The sequence below is a fragment of the Pongo abelii genome, chromosome 4, assembly GCF_028885655.2.
Source record: "Pongo abelii isolate AG06213 chromosome 4, NHGRI_mPonAbe1-v2.0_pri, whole genome shotgun sequence".
Taxonomy (NCBI): Eukaryota; Metazoa; Chordata; class Mammalia; order Primates; family Hominidae; genus Pongo; species Pongo abelii.
Genome location: NC_071989.2, coordinates 11,191,117 through 11,215,790, shown reverse-complemented (window position 1 = coordinate 11,215,790; position 24,674 = coordinate 11,191,117). Strand labels below are relative to the sequence as shown.

The following is a 24,674-nucleotide window of genomic DNA, read 5'->3' as shown; positions in this document are numbered from 1 at the left end:
TCTATGAACAAGACAATTCATAAGAGGAAGTTTAATATTACACTTGTGATATATCCTTTGGTCTGTTTTCCTGTTCAACAACATGTGAATGACTTGTACAAAGTGTCATTTGAACATTGAAGCAATATCTGTAAGACTCAAGGGATACCAGAACTTTTGCAAATTTTATTCGTTAAAATATAACAGATGAAAATTAACATGTTGCACGGAATTGTGGAACATTTATGTAACTCTCAAACATAAGGAGTAAAATTCTGAGGAGGAAGGGATATTTTCATTGAAAATTTCCCCCAAGCTGGAACAAGATGAAACCCAGCAAAAAAACTTTTTTAAAACCCAATGCCTCTCTCCTCGTGCTATTTCTCTCACTTTCTCTATTCTGCTTAACTTTTAAACTGCAACCTGAGGAGTGAAGATATATAAACACACACACACGCACACACACACACTTAGATGTGGTCATCATGCAGATAACATCATGAAAAGTCCTTTTCTGGCATTGCCACCACTGCTGTCCTGGAAATACTTTGTCTTCATGTGCTCTTTATTATATAGAAGATTCTCTCTCCTGACTTGATGACATTTTACTTCTTTATGTATTCTTTGCATATTTCACGCTCTTAAAGAGTTTTTGGTAGTAGGTCCTCAAGATATAGTCCAAAACGAACACAGTTTGCACAAGATTTGTAAGTTTAGTCTTGTGTTCTTCAGGGCTGAATCACTGTGTGGTCACTGCTTCAATTATGTTACAGATTAAGCCGCTTGCTTGCCTTCCGATAATGTCCCATTTTTGTAGACATTTTAAGATAGAAGCACCTTATATTTAAATTTGTAAATCAAGTATTTCTACTTTGGTGCAAGAGTTGTATATCCCATGATTTTTCTTGAATCTTCGCATTCAAGCCTCAAAAGTTTGCATATGCAGAATTGTCTCACCTATATCAGTCTGATCCTAACTTCACCATTGCCCTACTGCCTTGTTGATGTTGATGAGCTAGACAAAATAATATCAAGCATGTTAACCCAGTCTTACAGAATACTTCCAGTCATGTTACCGCTGATGGAAATCTATTTTTAATGGGCTTTTCCCCCTATTTTGATACTTTTCTCCCTATTAATTTAATAAAAGTTTGAATAAAGTACCCAGGTAAAGGTCTGACAGATACATTTACTGGCTTTGAAATAGTCCTTTTTCTTCAATATCAACGTGCTAAAATAGCCAAGAATCCCCTTTGAACTCCATCTCCAGTTGCCATCAAAGATTATCTGTGTTCACATCAGTTGTCCTTTTATTCCTTCAGATTCTCTCTGTAGCCATTAAGAAAAGATTGTAATAAAAGATATTTGAGAGCTACATAGATGACATGTCAGAGCCTGAGGAAAATTTTCTACTGACTTAACCATTTATCCTGCTTTATTGCACAGAAGTTAGAAAAGGAGAACAAGATGAAACCCAGCAAAAGATAACATGGCTACTTTTTCCTCTTTTTTGTAACGAGCATGCAAATATTACTTCTCTGTACCTCTCGCTGTTAGGTTAGCTCTTACATAAGAGGAAAATCTATCCATGTTGAGTTGGAAGTTTCACATTTTTATTTTTCTGAATTTTATCCATTTTTTGTATGAAAATAATTTCTTTAAATTTTTAAGGAGATAACAAGATATAAAATGAAATAAGAGAAATAATTTGCCATTCCTTGTTACTCTAGCAGATAGATTCACTACCCCAAGCTGGTCTCCTTTGAGAGGCCAATATTGCTACTGCTTTGTCATTGAAACTGGCAAACCTACGGAATGACTGCTGTCTTTTTCTAGTGCCCACTTTCTATTCAGTGCAGCAAGCCAGGATCAAATAATGAACTAGGAGCAATGTGACGGGGCTAGTTCACTTCCTTCTTTTTTTAATTTAAAGGAGATGTATTGGTTTTATTGATAGGCTGTTCACAGGTGCAAAGTCATCTTTGAATAGTTAGGAAGTGGCTTTGGTTAAAAGGACAGGAAGCTTCCCACACTGAGTGTCCTTGTTATAAAGTTAAAATTGAGTGACATGTTCATTGAAAATGACCTTTAATGGGATGTCATTCATCTCTGAGCTTTACCCTTGACTTAAACTAAGCTGTGTCATTATTGAGGAAAAGAAGACATGCAGTTTAGCTTATTTCAGGAAATAAATAATGAAGTTTTTGAAATTATTTGTGACAACAGCCATCTCTGTCCACTTTTCTATTTTTATGTTGCAAGGATACAAAGTAAGCATGTATTTTCTTGCAGTAAAACTTTCAGAATTAAGGAACTTACATTCAGAAATATGGTTTTGTTTTTCATATTTATACATACACACATTTATATACATGCACATATATGTATGTACATAAAATATCTGCAAGTACGTTTAGCATGTGTCATTTACACTGTATTTTTAAGTAATCATTAATAAACACTAATAAGCTAAATATCTTCATGTTCTCACACTAAAATTATAAATAAATTGTTTTATTTTACTGTGATTTTTCTCAGAACTGAATATGTGTATTTTTTCCTAAAAGCATAGCATCTTTCATTTCTAACTTTATTATAGTCATTATTTTCACAAGAGACAAAGCCTTTGTGTAATCAAAGATCAGAATCATTATTTTAATTTTTAGTGTTTTTAAATTGTAAGAGTAATAGAACAGGAAGTTTGAAATGTAGAAAAAAAAGACATTGTATTAAAAAATTTTTATGATAATTACAGGTGTTTTATGATGCATTTTACTTGGAATAATGTGCAAATCCCATACTACTTTGCATCCTGCTTTGATCATTTAACTTTTATTGTTATAATTTGTCCAAGTTGCTACATAGTCTTCATAAGTATCATTCTTAATGGTTGACTGGTATTCCTTTGTGCATGTAAGCCATAATTTCTAAATTATGGGTAATTAATTTTGAATTACACGTTATCCTGTTATTCATTAGATTCGATTCAAAGCAAACTTAACTATCATGATTGCTCCAAGTTCTAGATTTGCCTATAGCTCATGTCATTGTGTCTAATAAACCATAGCAGTTTTCTCTCTTTTATCAATTCTGTCATTTGTTAGATGCAACAATAGAACCCAGTTTGTATACATGTAACAGATTATATAGGAGTTTATCACATTAATAATTATGCATAAGCAGTGAGGGCATTTATTGTTGGTAACTATTATGCAACACCGGTAGTATGCTCACTACAAAATACGCTACCTTGATCTGTATCCTTCTTCCAACCTGCTCAATCAAAATTAATTCATCTCTTCCCCTTCCTTCCTACAGCAACATGTTAGAGTCGTTCTTGGAGAGCTTATCCACTTCTTCTGGCAGTTACATTCTCTTGCGTGCATACGCCAACCCACCCTCCACCCTCGATCCCAAGCTCTCGCTGGGCAGGAATGGCTTCCACTTTTAGTGACCCCTGGACTGCTGATGCAATAGCCTCCGTGCAGTCTATGTTCAGCAAATGTGATAACGCTCTGCTTTTGTTTTCGCCTATAACGTTTGGGGAAGGCAAAGTTGGGAAGCATAAAGATGTTAAAGATGTTTGCTCTCTTGTTTTTCTTCCACCAGTGGGATGGAGTAGGACCTCTTCCAGACTGTGCTGAACCACCAAAAGGGATCCAGATGCTGTGGCACCCATCAATAGTCAAACCCTACCTCACACTGCTCTCTGAGTGCTCAAATCCAGACACGCTGGAAGGGGCGGCAGGCGCCCTGCAGAACTTGGCTGCGGGGAGCTGGAAGGTATGGCCAGTTCATTACAATAAAAAGAAATCTGGAGTTATGAGCAACTCCTCAGAAAACAGTACAAGTCCAGTTTTGAGAAATGCAATTCTAATAAAGATTTCTAGGATGTTAGAGAAAAAAAAATTATATTGAACTGTTTTACTTGGAAATGTATTCCTTTTAAAAATTCATCTAGCTCAGGAGTCCTTGAAGATCACTACAAACAGAGAGGACTAGATGTGGTTATAGTCACTGAAAATGCTGTGAAATGTTTTTCATTCTATTCTTGTAGCTGAGCTACTTTGTTTTCAGTGCAGATTGTGACAGGTTGATATTTTTTCAAAGCACTATCATTAACTGGTAAGGGAGTTAATGCTCAAATACCTGTGTAAAACCCCATGTGAACACTTAAAATGTACCGGGTCCCAGCCCCAAAAGAAAAGAAAAGAACCCCGTATGTTTTTAAAGCATGGGCTTACAGAGAATAATAGTGTTGTTAGTTGACTGGCAAACGTGTTAAAGTAAATTTATGATTGGAGAGGAGATTAGAACAGCCTTTTTCTGAGTCCTTGCAAACTGACACTGTTCCTGATTGATTTTCATAACACTCATTTTGGGCAAAAAGAGATTCACCATAGTAATTCATTCCTGAGTCTGGTCACCAATGCGCTAATTTGCTTTGTTGAATAAAAAGTTTGACCTATTAGAAGAATGAGGGCAGGTGGGGAGAATACCAAGAGAGAAAGTTTGTACTTCTGCTATGCATGTTCCATTCATCTCATATCAAATCCTGGGGTGTGGGATATTCATCAATCACTCCTTTCCTTGACATTTATTTTCATCCAAACCATGTTAACATATACACACGGATACAGATAACATTCAGAAGCTCAAGGCCATAGATGTCACACACACACCACACCCTGGCCTCAACATTATGTAACTACACCCTCCCCTTTGCTTATTCCTTTGGATGTCTGCCTTCTTGTCATTCTCTCTCTGTCATCCTTTGTTTCCATTGCTACCGTCCAAGTTACAGAACTTCCTTCTTTCTCAAGTGTGCCATCCCAGCCCATGGACCCCAGGCCCTGACAATTCTTCCTACAGAGCTGGCCGCTGCCCCATGCCAGACCCACTTCTTCTCCTAAGAGTCTTAGGAATGGGCATGATTAGCCCTTTTCTACACCCTGCCTGTAGACAGCCCTAGAGTTGTACACACCTCTTGCTTGCAACCAGAGATTGGTAGAGAAAAGCTTCAAAAGCAGAGTTGCACCAGATAGACATCCGGAGCATAGTCTTATAGGAGCAGGAAAGAGATACTAATGGAAATCTCTTCCTGGAATGAGGCCTTACATATTATGTCTCTCTAAATTTAGCGTGATCTAGGAAGCTTTGACTCAAATCACAATTCAAACCGAGGCTCTACCTTTTCTGAGCATGGTGAGCCTGGGCAAACTACAGCATATCACTGTGTCTCAGATGTGTCATCTGCAGAGAAAATCAGGGCTGCCTCACTCTACATCGTGCACATCAGTCACAATGCTGGATGCAAGGATGGTAGCAAGATGTCATAGGCCAAGACACTGTATGCGCGCATGACCACTCACGTGCTCATGAGCTAGAAGACCCTACCCAGCTCCCCTGCCTTGCAGCACTAACTAGACAGGTACAGGAAAATGGGCTCTGGGCTTCAGGCATCAGCCTGACTAAGACACAAAGTTCTAGATGGTGGCAAATCAGATGTGCCATCTTAAGATGTTGTTTCTCTCTCTCTTTCTCTCTCTCTGTCTCTCTCTGTCTCCCTCCCTCCCTCCCTCTGTCTCTCTCTTCTTTCTCTCTTCCTTTATTTTTATCAATTATCATTTTCCTTGAGAAATACTTATTTCATTATCATGTAATAATAACTTAAAAGTGGAGGAATATCTTTGGGCTCTAGAAGATTTTGAATGTAAGACTTCAACCTTTAAACTCTATATTCCATATGTTCAAAAAGTAGAAATAGGAAAAATATATAAAAGAACAAACTCAAGCTTCTAGAATTAAAATATAATGCCTCATATACACCATGGAATACTATGCATCCGTAAAAAAGGATGAGTTCATGTCCTTAGCAGGGACATGGATGGAGCTGGAAACCATCATTCTCAGCAAACTAACACAGGGACAGAAAACCAAATACCACATGTTCTCACTCATAAGTGGGAATTGAACAATGAGGACACATGGAAACAGGGAGGGGAACATCACACGCCGGGGCCTGGCAGGGGTGGGGGGCTAGGAGAGGGATAGCATTAGGAGAAATACCTAATGTAGATAATGGTTGATGGGGGCAGCAAACCACCATGGTATGTGTATACCTGTGTAACAAACCTGCACATTCTGCACATGTATCCCAGAACTTAAAGTATAATAAATATAATATAATGCCTGAACAAAAATTATGTGGAGTGGGATTAACAACAGATTATAAGATTACAGAATAAAATATTAGTGAACTTGAAGACAGCAGTAGGAATGATTCAAGATGAAACACAAAGAAAAAAGAAGAAAAAATGAACAGTGCATCAGTGAGCTTCAAGTGACCTCATATATGTGTAAACGGAGTCCCCAAATGAGAGTAGAAAGAGAACAGAAAAAAAATTTTTAAAAATAATGGTTGAAAATTTTCCAAATTTAATGAAAACTATAAACTCACAGATCTAAGCAGCTCAAGGAGCCCCAGGCACAGAAAACATGAAGAAAAAATACCAAGGTATATTTTAATCAGATTGCTCAAAATTAGTAACAAAGAAAAAAAATCCTAAAAGCAGACAGATAAAAAAGACATGTTAAAGTACAAAGAACTGCGCCACATCTAAACACCAAATTTAAGGATCAGTGGCACTAATCATTCATTCATATAATGATTCCTTCTGAGCTGCTAAGACTGTCCTCTAGAAGAGAATTTGGTCTGTACGCCCCTTATGGGCAGACCAAGCCCCATTTATCTGTTTCTATCCCACTGACTACCCCTGTGCTTGGCTGAGCAAAAAAATTCAAATGTGAGCATTTTTCTCAACTACTATCCATGTCTATATGTCTTCCTTGAGGATTGCAGTGTTTTCTATTTATTAATATCTACTAGTCAATAAGAATTTAGTAGCACGTATTATGTTCCAGGCCGTCCTCAGATGGTCACATTTTATGATATTTTGATTCTTTGGTTCAGATGGCAATATACTGTCAATACAATGTAAAATTGATAGAAGTTATGAGAGAACCATTTTCTTTTCAGTGTTCAGACTGAACAATGTTTTGCAGGTTGCAGAGCTCAGTAGCAAAGGGCCAGTTCTGCAGTTCCTACTGTGCTGAGATTTCTGTGTAAGTTTCCAGGTTCTGTGTCTCAGGGAAAACCAGATCAGCTGCAAGAACCGCTTAGATATGTGTGGATCTTTAGGTATGTAGAGTAAGAAAATGACAAATTTAAAAAGAATTTACTATTTTTATATTTTAAGATTCTCTTCTACTTTACATAATGGGAATTATGGAAGAAGTATGATAATTATTCTTAATATTTTCTGGCAATAGCATCTTACTGTTTCCAGCACAATAAATCTGTGCATTAGTTCAGCACAGTTATTCCACATATCCAGAGCGCATTTCTTTGGTAAATTTCTCTACTGCTAAGAGAGTAGAGAATACTAGGAAAATGGCAGAAGGGTCTAGAATAGCCAAAGTCAGCATAACAGAAGCTGTTCTGTTTTAGACAAAGCTTAACAATGACGACCATCGATTTCCCAGTCCTTATCGGAAATCAACATGTTAAAAAACACAAGAACTGGCCAGGTGTTGTGGCTCACACCTGTAATCCCAGCACTTTGGGAGGCCGAGGTGGATGGATCACAAGGTCAAGAGATCAAGATCATCCTGGCCCTGTCTCTGTTAAAAATACAAAAATTAGCTGGGCATGGTGGCGTGTAGTCCCAGCTACTCAGGAGGCTGAGGCAGGAGAATCACTTGAACCTGGGAGGCGGAGATTGCAGTGAGCCGGGATCACGCCACTGCACTGCAGCCTGGTGACAGAGTGAGACTCCATCTCAAAAAAAAAAAAAAAAAAATGCAAGAACTCTTGTAGGCAGACACGTAGACCATCATAAGGAGGGAGAGTAGATACTGTGGTGGCAAAGAGAAAAGACAGAGGAGTTAGGAAAACTGAATATAAGAATGCAAGAAAGAAAAACTGTCAGAGACCATTTAATGTCATGGCTGTTCCATCTACTCTGAGAGTCATAAAGTTGGCCCTCTGTCATCAAGAAAATGTTATTACTAATAATTTTAGAAGACAGAAAGCATTTGCAAAAGATTTCCATCCCAGTGGTTAAAGTAGGATTTTGCCTCTTAGGATGTCAGTCTTGCTTATGAGAAGCACTCCTTCCCTAATAATTCTAGATAATGGGATAGTTCTCAGGCATGACAAGGGGCTGTTAAGTAATACTTGGGAGTAATTATAAATATATACATACATACATAAACATTTCTTATCAAAATACAAGTACACATATAGGGATCAGTCACATTATCATCATCTTTTGTATAATGTACTAATTTGCCATGTTTCATGGGAAGAGCAAGTAGACAATTCTTAGGGAAGATTTGAGAAGATTATCATGAAGCCAAGCAATGATAAATTATTATAATTTCAAGAAGACAAAGGATGAGTTGTCCAGAAACCAAACAGATAAATCCTTACTTTTAAAAAGATGATTTCAGAAAAAAGTCTTGAATTATTAAAAGATTGAGTTCGGATACACAACAGCATATAGTGTTACCATCTGAAATCTAGAATTCAAAGAATACATTTTTATAGCAACTGTTAAAATTTAGTGGTATTTCTTTAGTGTTCTTAACTTTTTATGACCCAACAAAAACAGAAATGTAGAGGTAAAATACTATAATTTTGCATGGAGACAGCTTTTTATAGACCTCATCATCTAAAACAGTAATTTCTCTTTATAGGAAGATCATGCACACTCTTTTTCTGTGACAAATTGACTAGCAAACTAGATATTCATAATGGCCCTAAACACTTTTTAAACTTTCAAACACTCATTACTTGGTTTATGAGCATCAGAAAAACATAATGTTATTATGGCAGAAGCAAAGTGATAAATGTTTTTCATTGCCAACATGGACTTCAGTTACCTTTTTCTCATGTATAGTACAATGATTTTGTTTGTTGCAGAATATTAAAACAATTGGATATAGTGCTTTGAAGATTTCCAAAATGTGAATGAATGTTCTTTTAATTCCCGTTTATGGATTATTTCTATTGTACTTTAGCTTTCTGAAAACCCAGGATTTGAACTGTAGAAATATATCTGTACTTGCTATGAAGTCAAACATTTTAAAATCTTTGTACACCCAGTTTTCCTCCTAAAGTGTGACTGTTTTCAAAGCATCTCTTATTTGCCATTTATTTTAAAAATAAGACAGAACAGAGATACTTGGATGTTAATCTATTAATATTTAATGAGCTAACGTAATAGCAACATGGACTTAGTGAAGAAGGAAACAGAATCTCTGGCCATGTGCCCCAAATGAATAAAAAATGTAAGAGAACTGGGAAATTGGAGACTTGTCCTTAGAAAGAGAGATAACAGCCTTGAGAAGACTGACTTTAGCATAGCTTAGTAGGTAGTGTATCATGTAAAAGTGAACCAGGGCAGGTTAGTGGAGTCCATCAAATGCAAGTTAAGAATCATGGTTTGTCATCTAAGACAAAATGACTTGTCTTTGTTCTAGTTAATGGTGTGATGCCAAGCTTTAGATTTAAATGTAAAGAAACAGAGTTTTGAAAGACTATGATGAAGATAGAACACGAAGCATCGTGCCTCATCAATTAGAAACTAGGCCAGTATAAACACAGAGGTGATCAGAGCACCCTGTCTGGTCAGCAGTGTCCTGGAGATGGTACACTCAGACACAGGCAATGACCAGTCTGTTGCAGGACAAGGACAGAACCACTGTATGGAGCAGGAGATGGGAGGAGCATGGCCACAACCAAGTCATTGGTCCTAATCACAGGACTCAGTGATTTCATCCCTACAAGACCTGGGAAGCAGTACGGATAGCAGAGATCACATCTGTGTTGCAAATGCCATATGCATCCGAATCAATAAATGGAGAAAACCCATTTTTTAATAGTTTTGCATTAATTTTAGTACTGTCATTGGATGATCTGATTTCTAAAGTTCTAAATTACAGAACTTTAAAGTTGTAGAAACAGCTGAACCAGAGGGATTTCCACTTCCAGCCAAGATGCCAAGATGGAATGACAAGGTTCAAATTTACCTTTCTTCAAGGAAAAACAACAACAACAAAGAAAAGACGTATGTGAAACATTGGGGTTTTTTAGTAAGACACTAGACGTTAGTCAACAGAGGACAAAGATCTCTGAAAGACAGGAAACAAAAGAAGGTGAGTCCTCTGATTGTCTCAGCTCACCACGTTGAGAGAGAGTTTCCAAGCCATGGCACGAAGATTGAGGGACCAGGGGGATCTCAGTAGACTCACTGTGTTCAGGAGATGGATCAGGGAATCTGGAGATATCAAAGTGATCAGAGTTCATAGGACAAAATATCAAAGAGGAGAGAGCCACACATAGAACCCTAGAGATGTGCAGAGGACTCCCCTTAAATATTCAACAGAGAACTCTCAGCACATGTGTCTGAGGCAAATACCCAAGGCTGGGAAAGAAACACCTGAAATTATTAGGGAGAATGAAATCGGACACTTATGTGGAGGTGCATATAGTACATGTTCTCAAGAGCCAGAGAAGAAAATCTCATAATCCATGGGCCACTGGGGAGAATACTCAGTAGGGTCTTGCCTCAGTACAGAGGAATAATTAGCCCTGGACTAACCGTGCTCTAGTCTTTCCTATCAAATCTTAAGTTAGACCCAAAAGGATCAACAGTTTCCAAGTAAATTAACTGCATCCTAGAACAAAGCTTTAAGATATCTGTAGGAATACAAAAATATTCAGCACCCAATAAATTAAAATTGAGAATGTCTGGCATACAACTAAAAACTGTCCTGCAAGTAAATAGAAAAAGCAATCCATAATAAGGAGAAAAATAAATAAATGAAAACTAACTCAGAACTGACAAATGTTAAAATTATCAAATAAGCAGTTATTATAACTGTATTCCATGTGTTCAAAACATTTAAAAAGTTACACATGGAAAATGTGTAAAAGACTCAAATAAAACCTGTAGAGTCTGAAATGCAGTGTCTGAAATGAAAAATACATGGGGTGTGATTAACAGCAGATTAGACATTGCAGAAGAAAAGATCAGTGAACTTGAAGACAATAGAAGCTATCCAGCATGAAACACAGAAAGAAAAAAGAAAGGTACAGATCATCTGTGGGTGTCAAGTGGCCTGATATATATGTAGACGGAGTACCCTAATGAGAGGACAGAGAAAGGAGGAAGAGAATAGGAAAAAATTTTTGAAAAAATAATGACTGAAAATTTCCCAAATTTAATGAAACTCATACACTCACAGATCAAAGCAGCTTAAACAACCTCAAGCACAAGGAACATGAAGAAATAAAACCAAGGTGCATCAAAATCAAACTGCTCAAAGTCAGCATTAAAAAGAAAATCTTCATCCAGAGGAAGAAAAGACATGTTCCATACAAGATAAGGAAGACGGCAGATTTCTTATCAGCAACAATGCCAGTGAGAAGACAGGGAGGCAGCATCTATAAAGCACTAAAAAAAAGAAAAAAGAAAAAAAAGGCTGAACCTATTGGGCTCAATCGTATATTAAATTGACTTTTAGTTTGGTGTCTAGCAGACACAGCCTATCCCTAAAGCAGTGGTCCCCAACATTTTTGGCACCAGGAACCAGTTTCGTGGAAGACAATTTTTCCGTGGATCCAGTGGGGTGAGGAATAGTTTTGGAATGAAACTGTTCCACCTCAGATCATCAGGCATTAAAGTCTCATAAGGAGCGTGCAACCTAGATCTCTCACATGCACAGTTCACAATAGGGTCTGTGCTCCTGTGAGAATCAGATGCTGCTGCCAATCTGACAGGAGGCAGAACTCAGGCGGTAATGCTCACTCACCCACCATTCACCTCCTGGTGTGCAGCCCAGTTCCTAACAGGCCACAGACCAATACTGGTCTGTGGCCCAGGGGTTGGGGACTCCTGCCCTAATGGGAAGTCCTAGTCCACCAATTGCACTGAGAGCACTTGTAAAACTACCTGTACATGAAACCCATTTTCAGCCCAGTTTAAGACATGGGCTAACCTGTCACATGAGCAGTCACTTCACAGAGGAATTCTAACATAAAAACTTAGATGAATTGACACAGCATGATCAGCGCTATGGTGGCTCAGGACATGCCACCTCAGTATTCTGTTCTTCAGTCCTGGAGACAAACAAGTATTCATAAGCCCTGAGTCAAAGGTTCTAGCCCCACACCAGGGGTCCCAGAACACACTCCCAAAGAGGCATGTAACCATTTTATTTATTTATTTCTCTATCTATCTATCTATTTATTTTTTTGAGACGGAGTTTCATTCTGTCACCCAGGCTAGTGTGCAGTGGTAGGATCTTGGCACACCACAACCTCCACCTCCCTGGTTCAAGGGATTCTCCTGCCTCAGTCTCCCGAGGAGCTGGTATTACAGGAGCCTGGACCATGCCCAGCTAATTTTTGTATTTTTAGTAGAGATGGAGTTTCACCATATTGGCCAGGCTGGTCTCGAACTCCTGGCCTCAAGTGATCCACCCACCTTGGCCTCCGAAAGTGCTAGGATTATAGGCGTGAGCCACTGTGCCCAGTTCTGTAAGCATTTTAAACCCTAGCAGTAGTTTTGTGGAAGTGGTTAGAATTTTTTGGCCCCGTTAGTAATTTCAGTGGCTTTGATCCTTTTTGCATAGTTCCCCTCCGTGCAGAATGCTGTTGTTAAATCATCAGACTTCATGCTGTAAATCAACCTGACATCTTTTTTCATCAATTAAACATTTTAAAATCTCCAACTGTGGGCCAAAAAAGACAAGACAATTGAGATAAATAGATGAATATGACTCGGTCTCTTCCCTTACAATATGGTAAACATGTATACAAAGCATCTACAAAATCCATTTCAGATACAGCTATAGCAGTATGTGCCGGCACAGGGCCATCTGTGAGGTTATTTTTACAACGAAGTGGCAGAGGTGAGGAAGCACACTTCCAGCATTGCTTGCTAAAGCCTTGGGGCTAGGATCCCGTGATTGAGAGTTTATTTTAGTACACTAGCCTAGTATTATTTAGGAGAGTGCTAACTGCTATAACAAAGAGACCCCCACATATGCAAATACCCAAGTGAGATAAGTTATTTTCTCCTGATGTCACAGTTAAGAGCAGATTAAGGCAGAAGTTCCCCTCCACGAATTAATTCACCCAGGCTGATAGCTGTTCTGCCGTCTTCAATGTGTGACTTAGAAGACTGCTGTTGTCATCACTATCCACCAGCAGGAAGCAAAAACAACAGCAGCAAAAACACAAGTTCATAACAACATATGTTCTCTTATGAAAGTCAAGATCACAGCTCTATGTCCCTTCTCATAGGCTGGGCTCAGCTCCTAGCCTCTAGTACACAGATGTCTTCGTAAACTCATCCCCTACCAACAATCGATAATAATTTGCAGTAAGGTCATCTAAATCCAGATCCAAGAAAAATAAGATTCTGTCTTCTAAAGAATTTGCTAATATATTTGATTTATACTAGACTATTAGAAAATAAAACATACTATCTTAGTAAAAAAATAATTCCACTGTAGTTAACTTACTACCTAAGACTTCAGCAAAAACTTTGCCTTACAGTTGCAAGACTGAAAGGGCTTATCAACAGGGCCCCTCCAAACTGTGCCCTAAAGATAAATTTCAGATTTCTCCCTCCCCATAACCAAAAGAAAGAAATTGCTTAATATTCCAAAAATGGCATGTTTTCTGGTTCCAAAAGGAAAACATGAAGTCCAGATCGCTTCCACCCATGAGGCACTATGTTTAAAGAGAAAAAAAAAAAAAAAAGATAAGTAGAGGAAAAGTTTTCTGACTTAGTGTCTATTAACTTAGAACAAGAAACACTGAATTAATTTTATTTTCCTAAATTGGATAAAAATATCACCAAATCTTCCATGTCTGTGAATGTAGTGGCTCAGAACCTGCACCTCTCAACCACCACTCTTGTTTAGAGGGTAGCAGTGTGAGCAGTTTCATTTTGGACCTCCACTGTGGTCAGTTTCCCCTTCTCAATGGTGTATTCATGCATCGCTGTTACTAAGGAACACACAGGGGTCTCAGAATAAGATCTGAGGCAGTCTGAATCTCATACCATGCGCTGTCTATCATTTAACAGGGTTGTATTTAGTTCCCCAGAAGGCATTTCTAGATACCAGTTGCACACAAGGATGACATCTCTAATATTTGATTACATTCACAGTAAAACAAACCAAAAAAAACCTTTTCATGTTCAGAAAGTTTCCTTTTTTAAAGATATTTTTTAATTGAAAATTACTAATCCTTGAGATAGCTTGAGAGTTGGGGAATGAGTATGCTTCTTCCAATCTCTTCAGTGAATGCTTCCTCTGGGTCACTTTTACTTGAGCTTGACCTTCTTTGTTTGTTCTTACTACAAAAGCACATCTAAATGATTTTCCCCCCAGGAAATTATCTTGCCTGTACATTAATATTTTGAGCATTGCATAAACACATGGGCTAAAATTCAGTCTTTGCCCTCACTTGACTTACATTTTTAAAATTCAGACAAAGAAACAACAATAACAAAAAAAAACACTAAATATGCAATAGTTGCCATTGCCTTAACCAAAATTTGTGTTTATTAAATTGATTTATTTCTTTACTAACAGAATGGAATTCTTCACTAGTCATCTTGACTAGAGATACCAGGTTTCAAAATAGATTTTGAAATTTCGGAAACAAAGATGTGTAAATCCATAACCTAACTCTGGATGTGAAGAGCCAACACCTGACTTCTATATCCATTGCAGAGTAACCCCATCATTTGAAGGACCTTGTGCTAATCCCACCCCATTATTTCATAAATCCTAGAGCAGGAACCAAGCACAGTTCTTTTCCGGCTGGGAGAATCTGGTAATTCAAATAATAATCCATTCTAGAGAGAATAATCTGGGGCATACAGCAAAAGCCATGCCGTTTCCTAATATTTTGTGCATTGTTTTTATAGTAAACTACTGGTAAAAATAAGACTAACTAAATAAGCTTTTCAGTGCAGGAGGTGTTTCCTACCCTCTTGTCATGGGAATGAGACATGGGTATTGTAAATAAATTCAGAAACAAATTTAGGAATCGCATGCCATTTGTACCAAATTCATTGTATGTATTTTTCATTGGAAGAGTTTGGTTTTAAAATTTGACTTTACCTTGTTAAAAGAAAAACTGAGGAAATGGCTAATTTGATAAAGAAAGTTAATGGACAAATGATCTTAACTGAAAATCATTTAATTGCAGACTATACTTCTAACACAAGAGTACTTTTAGAATATAGAGAATTATTCAACAAATTCAGAATTTTGGCACTATAATGGGTTCAGCCTCAGAAGAGAATATTTAGTACTTAAAGGAAAACACTGTCATTGTAATTTAGCAAATTATTAGGATTTCAATGAGGAAAAGCTAGTTGAATTATAGTATTAATCTCCTTTCAGGAACAAATTGGCCTTCACAGAATCACCTCAGTTTCAGCAAGGGGGAACTTTTTGGAAAAATTATGACCATCAGTTGTATTTATAGCTGGGCTGGTATTTGTAAAAGTCAAATCCCTGGAAATTCACATTAGAATGAGACAGCCTGGCCTTAAAGGGTTAAAAGATACTGACTTCTCCTTGTTACCAAATTCTCAATACATACAACTAGGAATTTCATGGGACACAAACTTGTGTGCAAGTAACTTTGTTAATTCACTTCAGGTTCATCTCTGAGCCCTCATTTGCCTGATGCCAACAAATAGAAAGGAAAGAAATGTGAATCTCAACATTTCTAGGCAAACCCAGTCAAATTCAGCTGTTTCCCAGTCCCATCAGGCTTCAAGCGTGGCCACATTTTACGTTCCTCACCTTCATCCTCTCCTGCCCCTGCAGTTGATGCTAAACTTGGGGGTCTTACAGGTATAGTCCCACACAGAGGATGGGGGTGTGGTGTCCATTTCTCAGTGTGGAATCAACTCTGTTCTACGCAGCCTCTTCTCCAGGACACACATGGACGTTGTGATTGGTGATTGGACCATCTCCGGTCCAGGGTCCTGTCTTGGCCCACACCTGCCTCCATCCCTTTTGAGCTCCCCTGAGATGCAACCACCGCCTCTCCTTAATCCAGAGAGGCACCGTCTGCTCCCACCATGTCCTCCACTGATGTGTCTCCTCCCTTCTGGCCAAGTAACCCCTTTGCAGCCCTGGGTCCTTCGTTTCTCCTCCTCAGCTAACCTACACACCCCACCCATTCAAGACCACCCTTAGCAGCTACCCCTTGCCACACTGGGGCTACAGGAATCCTCCCAGCCCTCCCCAGCCCAGCAAGCCATGTCACTGATCCTGCCCTGTGGCCGCCATTCTGGGATGGTACAGGAGACTTCACTGAGTCTTGCTCAGCCACTGCTGTCATCCAAGAAGAGCAGCCGAGCTGTGGACTTTCCATTCTCCCATCTTCAAGGGGGATGTCATCCTCAGTCCCCCTTATCCACGGAGGGGGGCTTGTCCAGGAGGACTCCAGGGATCAGCTGGCAGCCCCCACAGTGCTGCCGCATCTCTTGCTTCCTCTCCAAACTGCATCCTTTCTTTCCCCAGCATGGAGGCACTGTATTGACTAGGGAGAGGGCAAATTATTTTCTCCCTGTTCCAATTCTCTTTCAAATATATTCCATCTTTTACCTGGATCTGTGCCCTCTAGCCTTAGACAATACATGTTTGCTGCTTCTCTGTCCCATGCTGACAACACTTCTTTGGGTCAAATAATGGCCTGAGCCTCTCCCCAGGAAGAGGAGTGCAAAAGCTTTGTCCCATCACCTGCAAGGAGAAGGGATCCTTTCCTGACACAAGCGAGAAATTCCAACTAGACATGACTTCTTGTATTGGACCTACTAAATCTGGGCAAATTGGTCTCATTTGCTGTGATAACATTGGAAATCTTCTGTACACACACAAACATACACATAACTAACCTTTCAAAATGAAAGCTATTTTCTATGTCTCAATAATAAAAATATCAAATCTATTGTCTGGTTATCCTTTCTCTCTTAGGGAAAACACATCACTGCTCACCAGTTTCTCGTATCAAAAATGTGTTTCTATATCATCCACATTTTTGGTCCTAAGTAGCCTTTTTTTGTTGTTATTGCTCTCAAATCAATTCCCAGCAAAGCTGAAGGATTCCCATTGTTCTCCAAATACCAAATCACCTTTTCATCCAACATTGGGGGGTGTGGCTAGTAGCTGGACTTCTAAGAAGGACAAAGTTATGTCCATTTATTCTTGGCTCATTTCAGATATGGCCAGGTTCTCCTCTGTCTGTGTCTGGAAGGATGGAGGGAAAGGCTAGGTCATATCTGGGAGACTGAGCAGGGAGGATTAAAGGAAAGGGGATGAGATGATGGTAGAGGGGGTATAATGTCAGCAGCATAAAAAAAGACAGATATGAAGTAACAGGACTCAGAGTCAGGGGCACAGGTGACTCCTGTGGGCAGGTTATTGAATATCTTTGTGCCTAAATTTCCCCCTGTATAAAATAAAAATGCTGACCTCCCTGGAGTTTCAATAATTAGAAGAGATCTCAAATATGTAAGCCAGTCGCATGGGGCCTGCAAAGAAGTGGTATGGTGGAAGAGATGAACTCATCTTCCCCAGTTCATCTCTTCCCCACCAGGCTGAGAGCACATGCATCAGCCTGCCTAAGTTGCCAGGAATACCCCTGCCATCTCCCAGAAGGTCAAGAATATCTCCCTGATGTTGCAAGTTATTGTTGATGTTCCTTTTGCAGTATGTCATTGTTGACCCCACACCCTGATTCGCATTCTCTTCCTTTTTCTAGCTTCTCTCCTTAGTTTTAGGGAAGATCCCAGGATTAAGTGGGCTGCATAAGCTCAGATTTCCAGGCTTTTCCAAGCTGGGGACTGGAGACTCAGCAGGGCACAAGGAGTAGGGGAGGCAGATGTGTCCAGAGGAAGTCATGTTTCAGCATGTCGGTTAAATGCATCGATGGAAATTGGCATTGTACCAGGAGAAAGGGCTTCCTCCCTGGGAGGGGATGTCAGTTCCAGATTCCCACATCCCAAGAAGCAGTTTGCAAACCTCAATGTTTTGTCATGTCTGACGCTTCCTAACCTTCCACTTCTTTGTTCCCTGAGAGTGGAGCTGTCAAATAGTTCACTGCAGCCAAGAGATGCTTTAGTGAGCTTTACCTGCTCCCCTACCCCCCCAAGGCTTCCTAGAGCTTGAGGTACAAAGTAGGGGTGAGACAAAAGTATACAGTGTGAGTTGATGGTGATAAGAAACTGTGTGAATGTGATTTCTAATGTAGGACAGGATGAAGTTGTTTTTTTGATCTCATATTTCATGCAGGGCTGGGCTGAGGATGTGGCAGGCATGGCATATGCCCTACGTTCACTGCCAGAGGGGGCTCCCTGCCTGCCACAGGTGAGAGCCAGCTCTGGGGTGCCTGCCCCCATGGGGGAAGGGGGGTGGAGGTGGCCTGGTGGGGGGACTGGGTGGGAAAGGACTGGTCCCCAGGAGGACCCTACCACAGAATCCACAACCTCATTGCGTGAATGTAATTTTCTTAAATCAAAATGAAATTGCAACAGGTAAAACCCTTACATTTGTGAATTTTTATATTGTACTCTCTTCTCCAGGACAATGTAGAAGAGTATACACCATATATACCAATGTCTGAAAATCTGGGCCTGCATTCTGTTAAGTGAATCGGAATGCTTTATTATCCTGATATTGCAAGGACATTTTAATATGATGCATTACCTGTGTTCCATTAAGGCTGATGACCACCAACCCAAAACAAATTTCATGTCCTACTTTATAAAGAAGACATTGAATTATGGCCCTGAACATTATACAGTTTGACCTTAATGTTTTTTAAAAAACATTTTACCATGTGCACTCTTGCTTTTCAATGTCATATTACATTTATCCACCCCTGCCTATTTCTGACTAGTTGACTCTTTATTGTTCAGCAAACGACTTATTGACAGCACGTTCAGCAACTCACCTGTGTGCCCCATCTCCAAATTCAAAGCTGTCTTGAGAAATCACTCCCACACAACCCATTCGCATTTTCTACTTTTTCAGGGTTCTTGTTTTATTTCTCTTAATGTCACTGGCCACATCCGCTTGTCCCAAACCTCTGTATCTTGAAGCATCAAGTATATACATCACGCAAATGGCTTTCGACTTCAAGTACTGAAAACAGCGTCACAAAAGAAACCTAGTGTGGTTCACTGATTAACCCTGAAATCTCTATTCCCAAGTTGAAGGCAAAAAATACAGTTAAAAAGTTTAAATGCATGTCTAACATATTCAACCCATTCTACAACTAGGTCTTGGTAATTCAACCTTTTTGGCTCCTGTAAGCAGCCGTCTGAAAACGCAAATGTACTATTTGCATGCAGGGTTTCTTCCTGTTTCTAACGCCCTTCGCCTTCCCTGTTTTTGCAGTGGTCAGTATATATCCGAGCCGCTGTCCGAAAAGAGAAAGGCCTGCCCATCCTCGTGGAGCTGCTCCGAATAGACAATGACCGCGTGGTGTGCGCTGTGGCCACTGCGCTGCGGAACATGGCCTTGGACGTCAGAAATAAGGAGCTCATCGGTATGTTCTCCCTGATTCACAGTGTCTCAGGTGTTAAGTGAAAATATTTTCTCTAGGGGTAGGTGTGGTTGAACCCGTATGCACAGCCTATGCTTATACAGAAGCCGTGCATTTATTAGCAGCCTCATTTTGTCTGCTGTCCTTCTAGTTTAAATCCACTGCACTGATTCATCTTTTAGAATTTAGAGGAAAATGCGATGCTTGTTGACATTTCTAATCCTTGCAAATTAAAAAGGACCTCAATGCTTGGCACTTGATACCGTTGTCTCAATCCTCTGAATCTCTGATAGGCTGTTTGTTTGTTTCCCGTGCAGTGAACTGAGGAATTCTGTTAGGATTACTTTTCTTCCCCTCTCTATTTTAAATGTATTTTGGATGAGACCATACTAGCCCTTTAATCCTATTCTTTTAAAGAAATTATCTCTCTTTAATTTGGTATTCAAGAAATACAGAGGATCTTTTATTAACAAGGCACAAAAGAGGTAATACATTCACCTGTCTATTCAACAAAACTCATGGCCTGCTTTGTTCCAGGCCTGTTCTAGGCCCAGAGATTAAATCAATAAGCAAAACAGACAGAAAGCCCTGCCCTTGTGGAGTTTACATTCAAGAGAAGGAGATGTTCAAGAAGCAAACTAAACAAATGAATCACAAAATGGAGCTGAGTAAAGGGTAATTAGTGAGATTGCAAATTTCTTTTTATTTGAGATATTCACATAACATAAAATTGACCACTTTAAAGTCTACCATTTTAGTGGCATTTAGTATATTCATAAGGTTGTACAATCACCACCTGTATCAAGTTTCAAAACATTTTCATCACCCCAAAGGCAAACACTGTACCCATTAGCAATCACTCTCCATCCCCCTTCTCCAGCCCCTGGCAACCATCAATCTGCTCTCTGTCTATGGATTTTCCTATTCTGGGTATTTGGTATAAATGGAATCATAGAACATATGACGTTTGTGTCTGACTTTTTTCACTTAGCATAAGGATTGTGTTTCTTTAATGGTCAACTAGTAAGTTATAATCATAGACATTCATGGGCCACAAAATGATGTTATGATATATAGGTTGAAGGTCCCTAATCCAGAAGTCCAAAATCCTGAAATGCTGCAGAATCTGCAATTTTTTGAGTGCCAACATGATGCTCCAATGAGCATTTCCAATTTTGAATTTTTAAATTAGGGATGCTCAACCAGTATTCTTAACTGGTATGTATTCTGCAGATATTCCCAAATCCGAAAACATCTAAAATCCGAAAACACTTCTGGTCCTAAGCATTTTTGGATAAGGGGTCCTCAACCTGAATGCATACAATGTGAACTGATTAAATCAAGCTGATTAACATATTCATCTCTTCAAATAATTATCTTTTCTTTGGTGAGAACATTGGAAAATTTACTCTTAGCAATTTTGAAATATACATTATTATTAACTGTAGTCACCTTGTTGCATAATAAATCTCAAAAAACATGTTCTTCTTAAGTGAAACTTTGCACCCTTCCACCAACATCTCCCCATTCCTCTTACCTTCAGTCTCTCATAACCACCATTCTACCCTCTGCTTCCACAAAGCATTTGTGTGTGTGTGTGTGTGACGGGGTCTCATGTGTTGCTCAGGCTGGAGTGCAGTGGCATAATCTTGACTTACTGCAACCTCCGCCCCCCAAGTTCAAACAATTCTCCTGCTTCAGCCTCTCGAGTAGCTGGGACTATAGGCATGTGCCACCATGCCCAACTAATTTGTGTATTTTTTAGTAGAGGCAGGATCTCACCATGTTGGCCAGGATGGTCTCAAACTCCTGACCTCAGGTAATCCACCCACCTTGGCCTCCCAAAGTGCTGGGATTACAGGTATGAGCCATCGGCACCCAGCCTATGCTTCTATAGATTCATTTGTTTTAGATTCTACATTTAAGTGAGATCATGTGGTATGTGTACCTATGTAAGTGGTCCATTTCACTTAGTATAATGTCCTCCAGGTTCATCCATGTTGTTGTAAAGGACAGGATTCCCTTCCTTTCTAGGCTGAGTAGTATTCCCTTGTGTATATATACCATATTTTATTTATTCATTTATCCATTGATGGACACTTAGATTGCTTCTATACATTAACTATTGTGAATAATGCCACAATGAACATGAGAGCTATAAATGGTTCTGTGACATACTGATACCAGATCCTCTGGATATATACCCAGAAGTGGGATTACTGGATCATACAGTAATTCTATAGTTAGCTTTTTGTAGAACCTGTATACAGTTTTTCTAATCAGTACAGTAATGGCTGTACTAATTTACATTCCCGCTAATAAAGTACAAGGGTTTCTCTTTCTCTGCATCCTCACCAACACTCATTATCTTTTATCTTTTTTATAATAACTGTTCTGATAGGTGTGAGGTGATAGCTTATTGTGGTTTGAATTTGCATTGCTTAGTGATATTGAACCTTTCTTCATGTATCTGCTAGCCATTTGTATTTCTTCTTTTAAGTAATGTCTATTCATATCCTTTGTGCATTTTTTAATCAGGTTATTTGTTTTCTTGCTGTTGAATTGTTTGAAGTCTTTATATATTTTTGATATTAACCCATAATTATATTTTTGGTTGCTAATAATATTTTCTCCCAATCTGTTGGTTGTCTCTTCATTCCATCATTTTTTTTTCTGTGCAGAAACTTTTTAGTTTGATATAGTCCCATTTGTCTATCTTTTATTTTGTTGCATAAGCTTTTGGAGTCAAATCCAAAAATATTATTGCCCAGACCAGTGTCGTATAGCTTTTCCCCTATGTTTTCTCCTAGAATTTTTATAGTTTAGGTCTTATATTTAAGTCTTGAATCCATTTTTAGTTGATTTTTGTATGTAAAAGTCTAGTTTCATCCTTCCATATGTGGATATCCAGTTTTGGGTTGTGATTTTCAATGGGAGGTCAAGATAGGGTGGTTGGGAAAGTAACACTAGAGACTCAAAGGAGGTGAGACATGAAGCCATGCAGGTATTTGGGGGGAAAAGAATCTAAGGAAAAAGCCCTGGAGAGGGAACTGGGAGCAGGCCAGTGGGCTCCAGGCCTTCAAGGGACCTTGTGTACCTGGCAGGGTGAGTGATGGGAGCCAAGGTCAGAGAGGCCTTCTGATGCCTCCCTCTGTAGGTGGGAAGGTGCCAAGGCCAAGGCTGATTGATCTCCTGGAGAAAGATGAATCTACTGAAACCTCTCAGAGGATGACACAGTCCCCACAGGCCATTGTTCTGGCTGGTAGGCACCTGGTGTTAAGGATATCATTTCTGTAGGGTCACTAGTCCAATGACAGCATGAAATCTGGCAGCCTGAATGCAGGGAACAGAAGTCAGTAGGTAGCATCCAGAGGCTCAGCAGAAGGGAGCTGGACCAACCCCCGTGGCAAGGGTGCAGGTGATCTTGGGAACTGGGAAAAATTAGGTGACAATAGGCAAAGAGCTCAAGATTCCATTCCTGGGGCAACTGGAAGACCAAGTGTGACTCCAAATTGCAGACAAAATGTTTTTATAGTTACATGGTTCTTTTTCCCCTATCCAAATTACAGATAGTGGTATATTAAGCCTTTTATGACCTGGGAAGTGCCACTTTTTCTCCTTTCATTTCACAATAGCCATCATATCCTCCAAGAAAAACCATAGTATTTTCAGGTCTTCAGCCATTTATTTATTCACTGCAAGGCCAGGCTGCAAATCTGTGTCTAACAGATTCACCATACTTGTAATACATTATACAGCAGGAAATAAGCTTGCAACTTGCTATTTACACTTAGTTTGCATTTAATTTAAGTGTTATCTGTGGATTGTGTAGATTTGGTATATCTAAAGTAAGTCATTAGCTCCAAAGGTCAAGGTACTTTTCTCATATACTCTTTTTTTTTTTCGTTGCACAGTTGTTTCAGACAGGACAGCACTGGGATCCCCAATAAAATCCTATCCCTTCTCTGAAAAATGGAGAAAAAAATCAATAGCTAATCAGTATACTGCCTGGATACTAACTACTTGGTATTGTGTGTTTGTGTGTGTGTTTTTTTCTTTTGGTGGATTAAAATATAACAAAATAGTGAAATATTGATTGGTTTGCCAGCTCCTAGGCATCTCTTCTTTCTCAAAAGCCAGTTGTCTAGTCTTCTCTCGGAGACAGGAATATTTAGACCACTATACTGCCTGTGTTCAACTAAACCTTTACTATCAAATGTCACCAGACGGGAAATGAAGCCAGTCATTTAAAAATAGAAGGGAAAATATCTAAGTCACAGGCTTTATGAAATCAGTATTTTTTTCTTGACTGAGAATAGCAGAATTTAACAAGAACAACATTGGATTGTATTTAAGAGAGAGGAAATGCGACTTTTGCTAACTATTTTACTTTAAATACTGTACCCAAGTGGTTTTTGTAGGAAAATGCTATACAGAACTTTATACACAGAAGAAAGCTGCAGTGACTTTGAATGAAGAACAATGAAAGGTTAATCTTGGACCTCCTCTCCTCTGTGTCACCTCTCACAGAAGGCTAGGGTGACATCATATGGTTTCATGGCATTGAAGATCATCTGTATTCTGGTGACTCCAAACAGGTATCTCCAGCATGAACCTCAGATCCTGTGTCCAACTGTCTGCTCATCCTCTCCACTGGGTGTCTTATGAGTGTCTCAAATATAGCATGTCCACAACCAAGGTCTCTCCCAGACCTGACCCTTCCACAGTATTCCCCCAGAAAATGACCAGTTATTCTTGCAGGGACCCGGGACAGACACCTTGGCATCCTCTTTGACTCATATGCAATCCACCTCATACCTAATCTATCAACAAATCTGGTTGTCCTTCTGAATTTTCGCAGACTTTAACACTTCTCTTCATCTTCATTGCTTTCTCTTTGGTCCAAAACTCCCATCATCCCTCTCCTGGCTTATTCCTGAGCGCCCCCTTACCTAGTCTCCCTGTGCTTCCTTCACCCTAGATGGTCTCCTATCACAGTGGCAACCAGAGTTATCCTGTTGAAACCTTAGTCAGAGCATGT

General features: G+C 39.3%; 1 protein-coding gene across 5 annotated transcripts in view; it reads left to right on the top strand.

The window, feature by feature from the left end:
- CTNND2 (catenin delta 2) overlaps nucleotides 1-24,674 on the top strand; it is a 948,913-nt gene that overhangs the window by 818,353 nt on the left and 105,886 nt on the right. For 4 of the 5 annotated variants that reach the window (XM_024247287.3, XM_054555413.2, XM_054555412.2 and 1 more), the window contains 2 exons: nucleotides 3,589-3,762; nucleotides 19,486-19,636. In XM_024247287.3, coding sequence (XP_024103055.1) covers nucleotides 3,589-3,762; nucleotides 19,486-19,636 — 325 coding nt within the window. Of the gene's footprint in view, nucleotides 1-3,588; nucleotides 3,763-18,378; nucleotides 18,454-19,485; nucleotides 19,637-24,674 lie in introns of all 5 variants that reach the window. The other variant, XM_054555411.2, reaches the window with a different exon arrangement.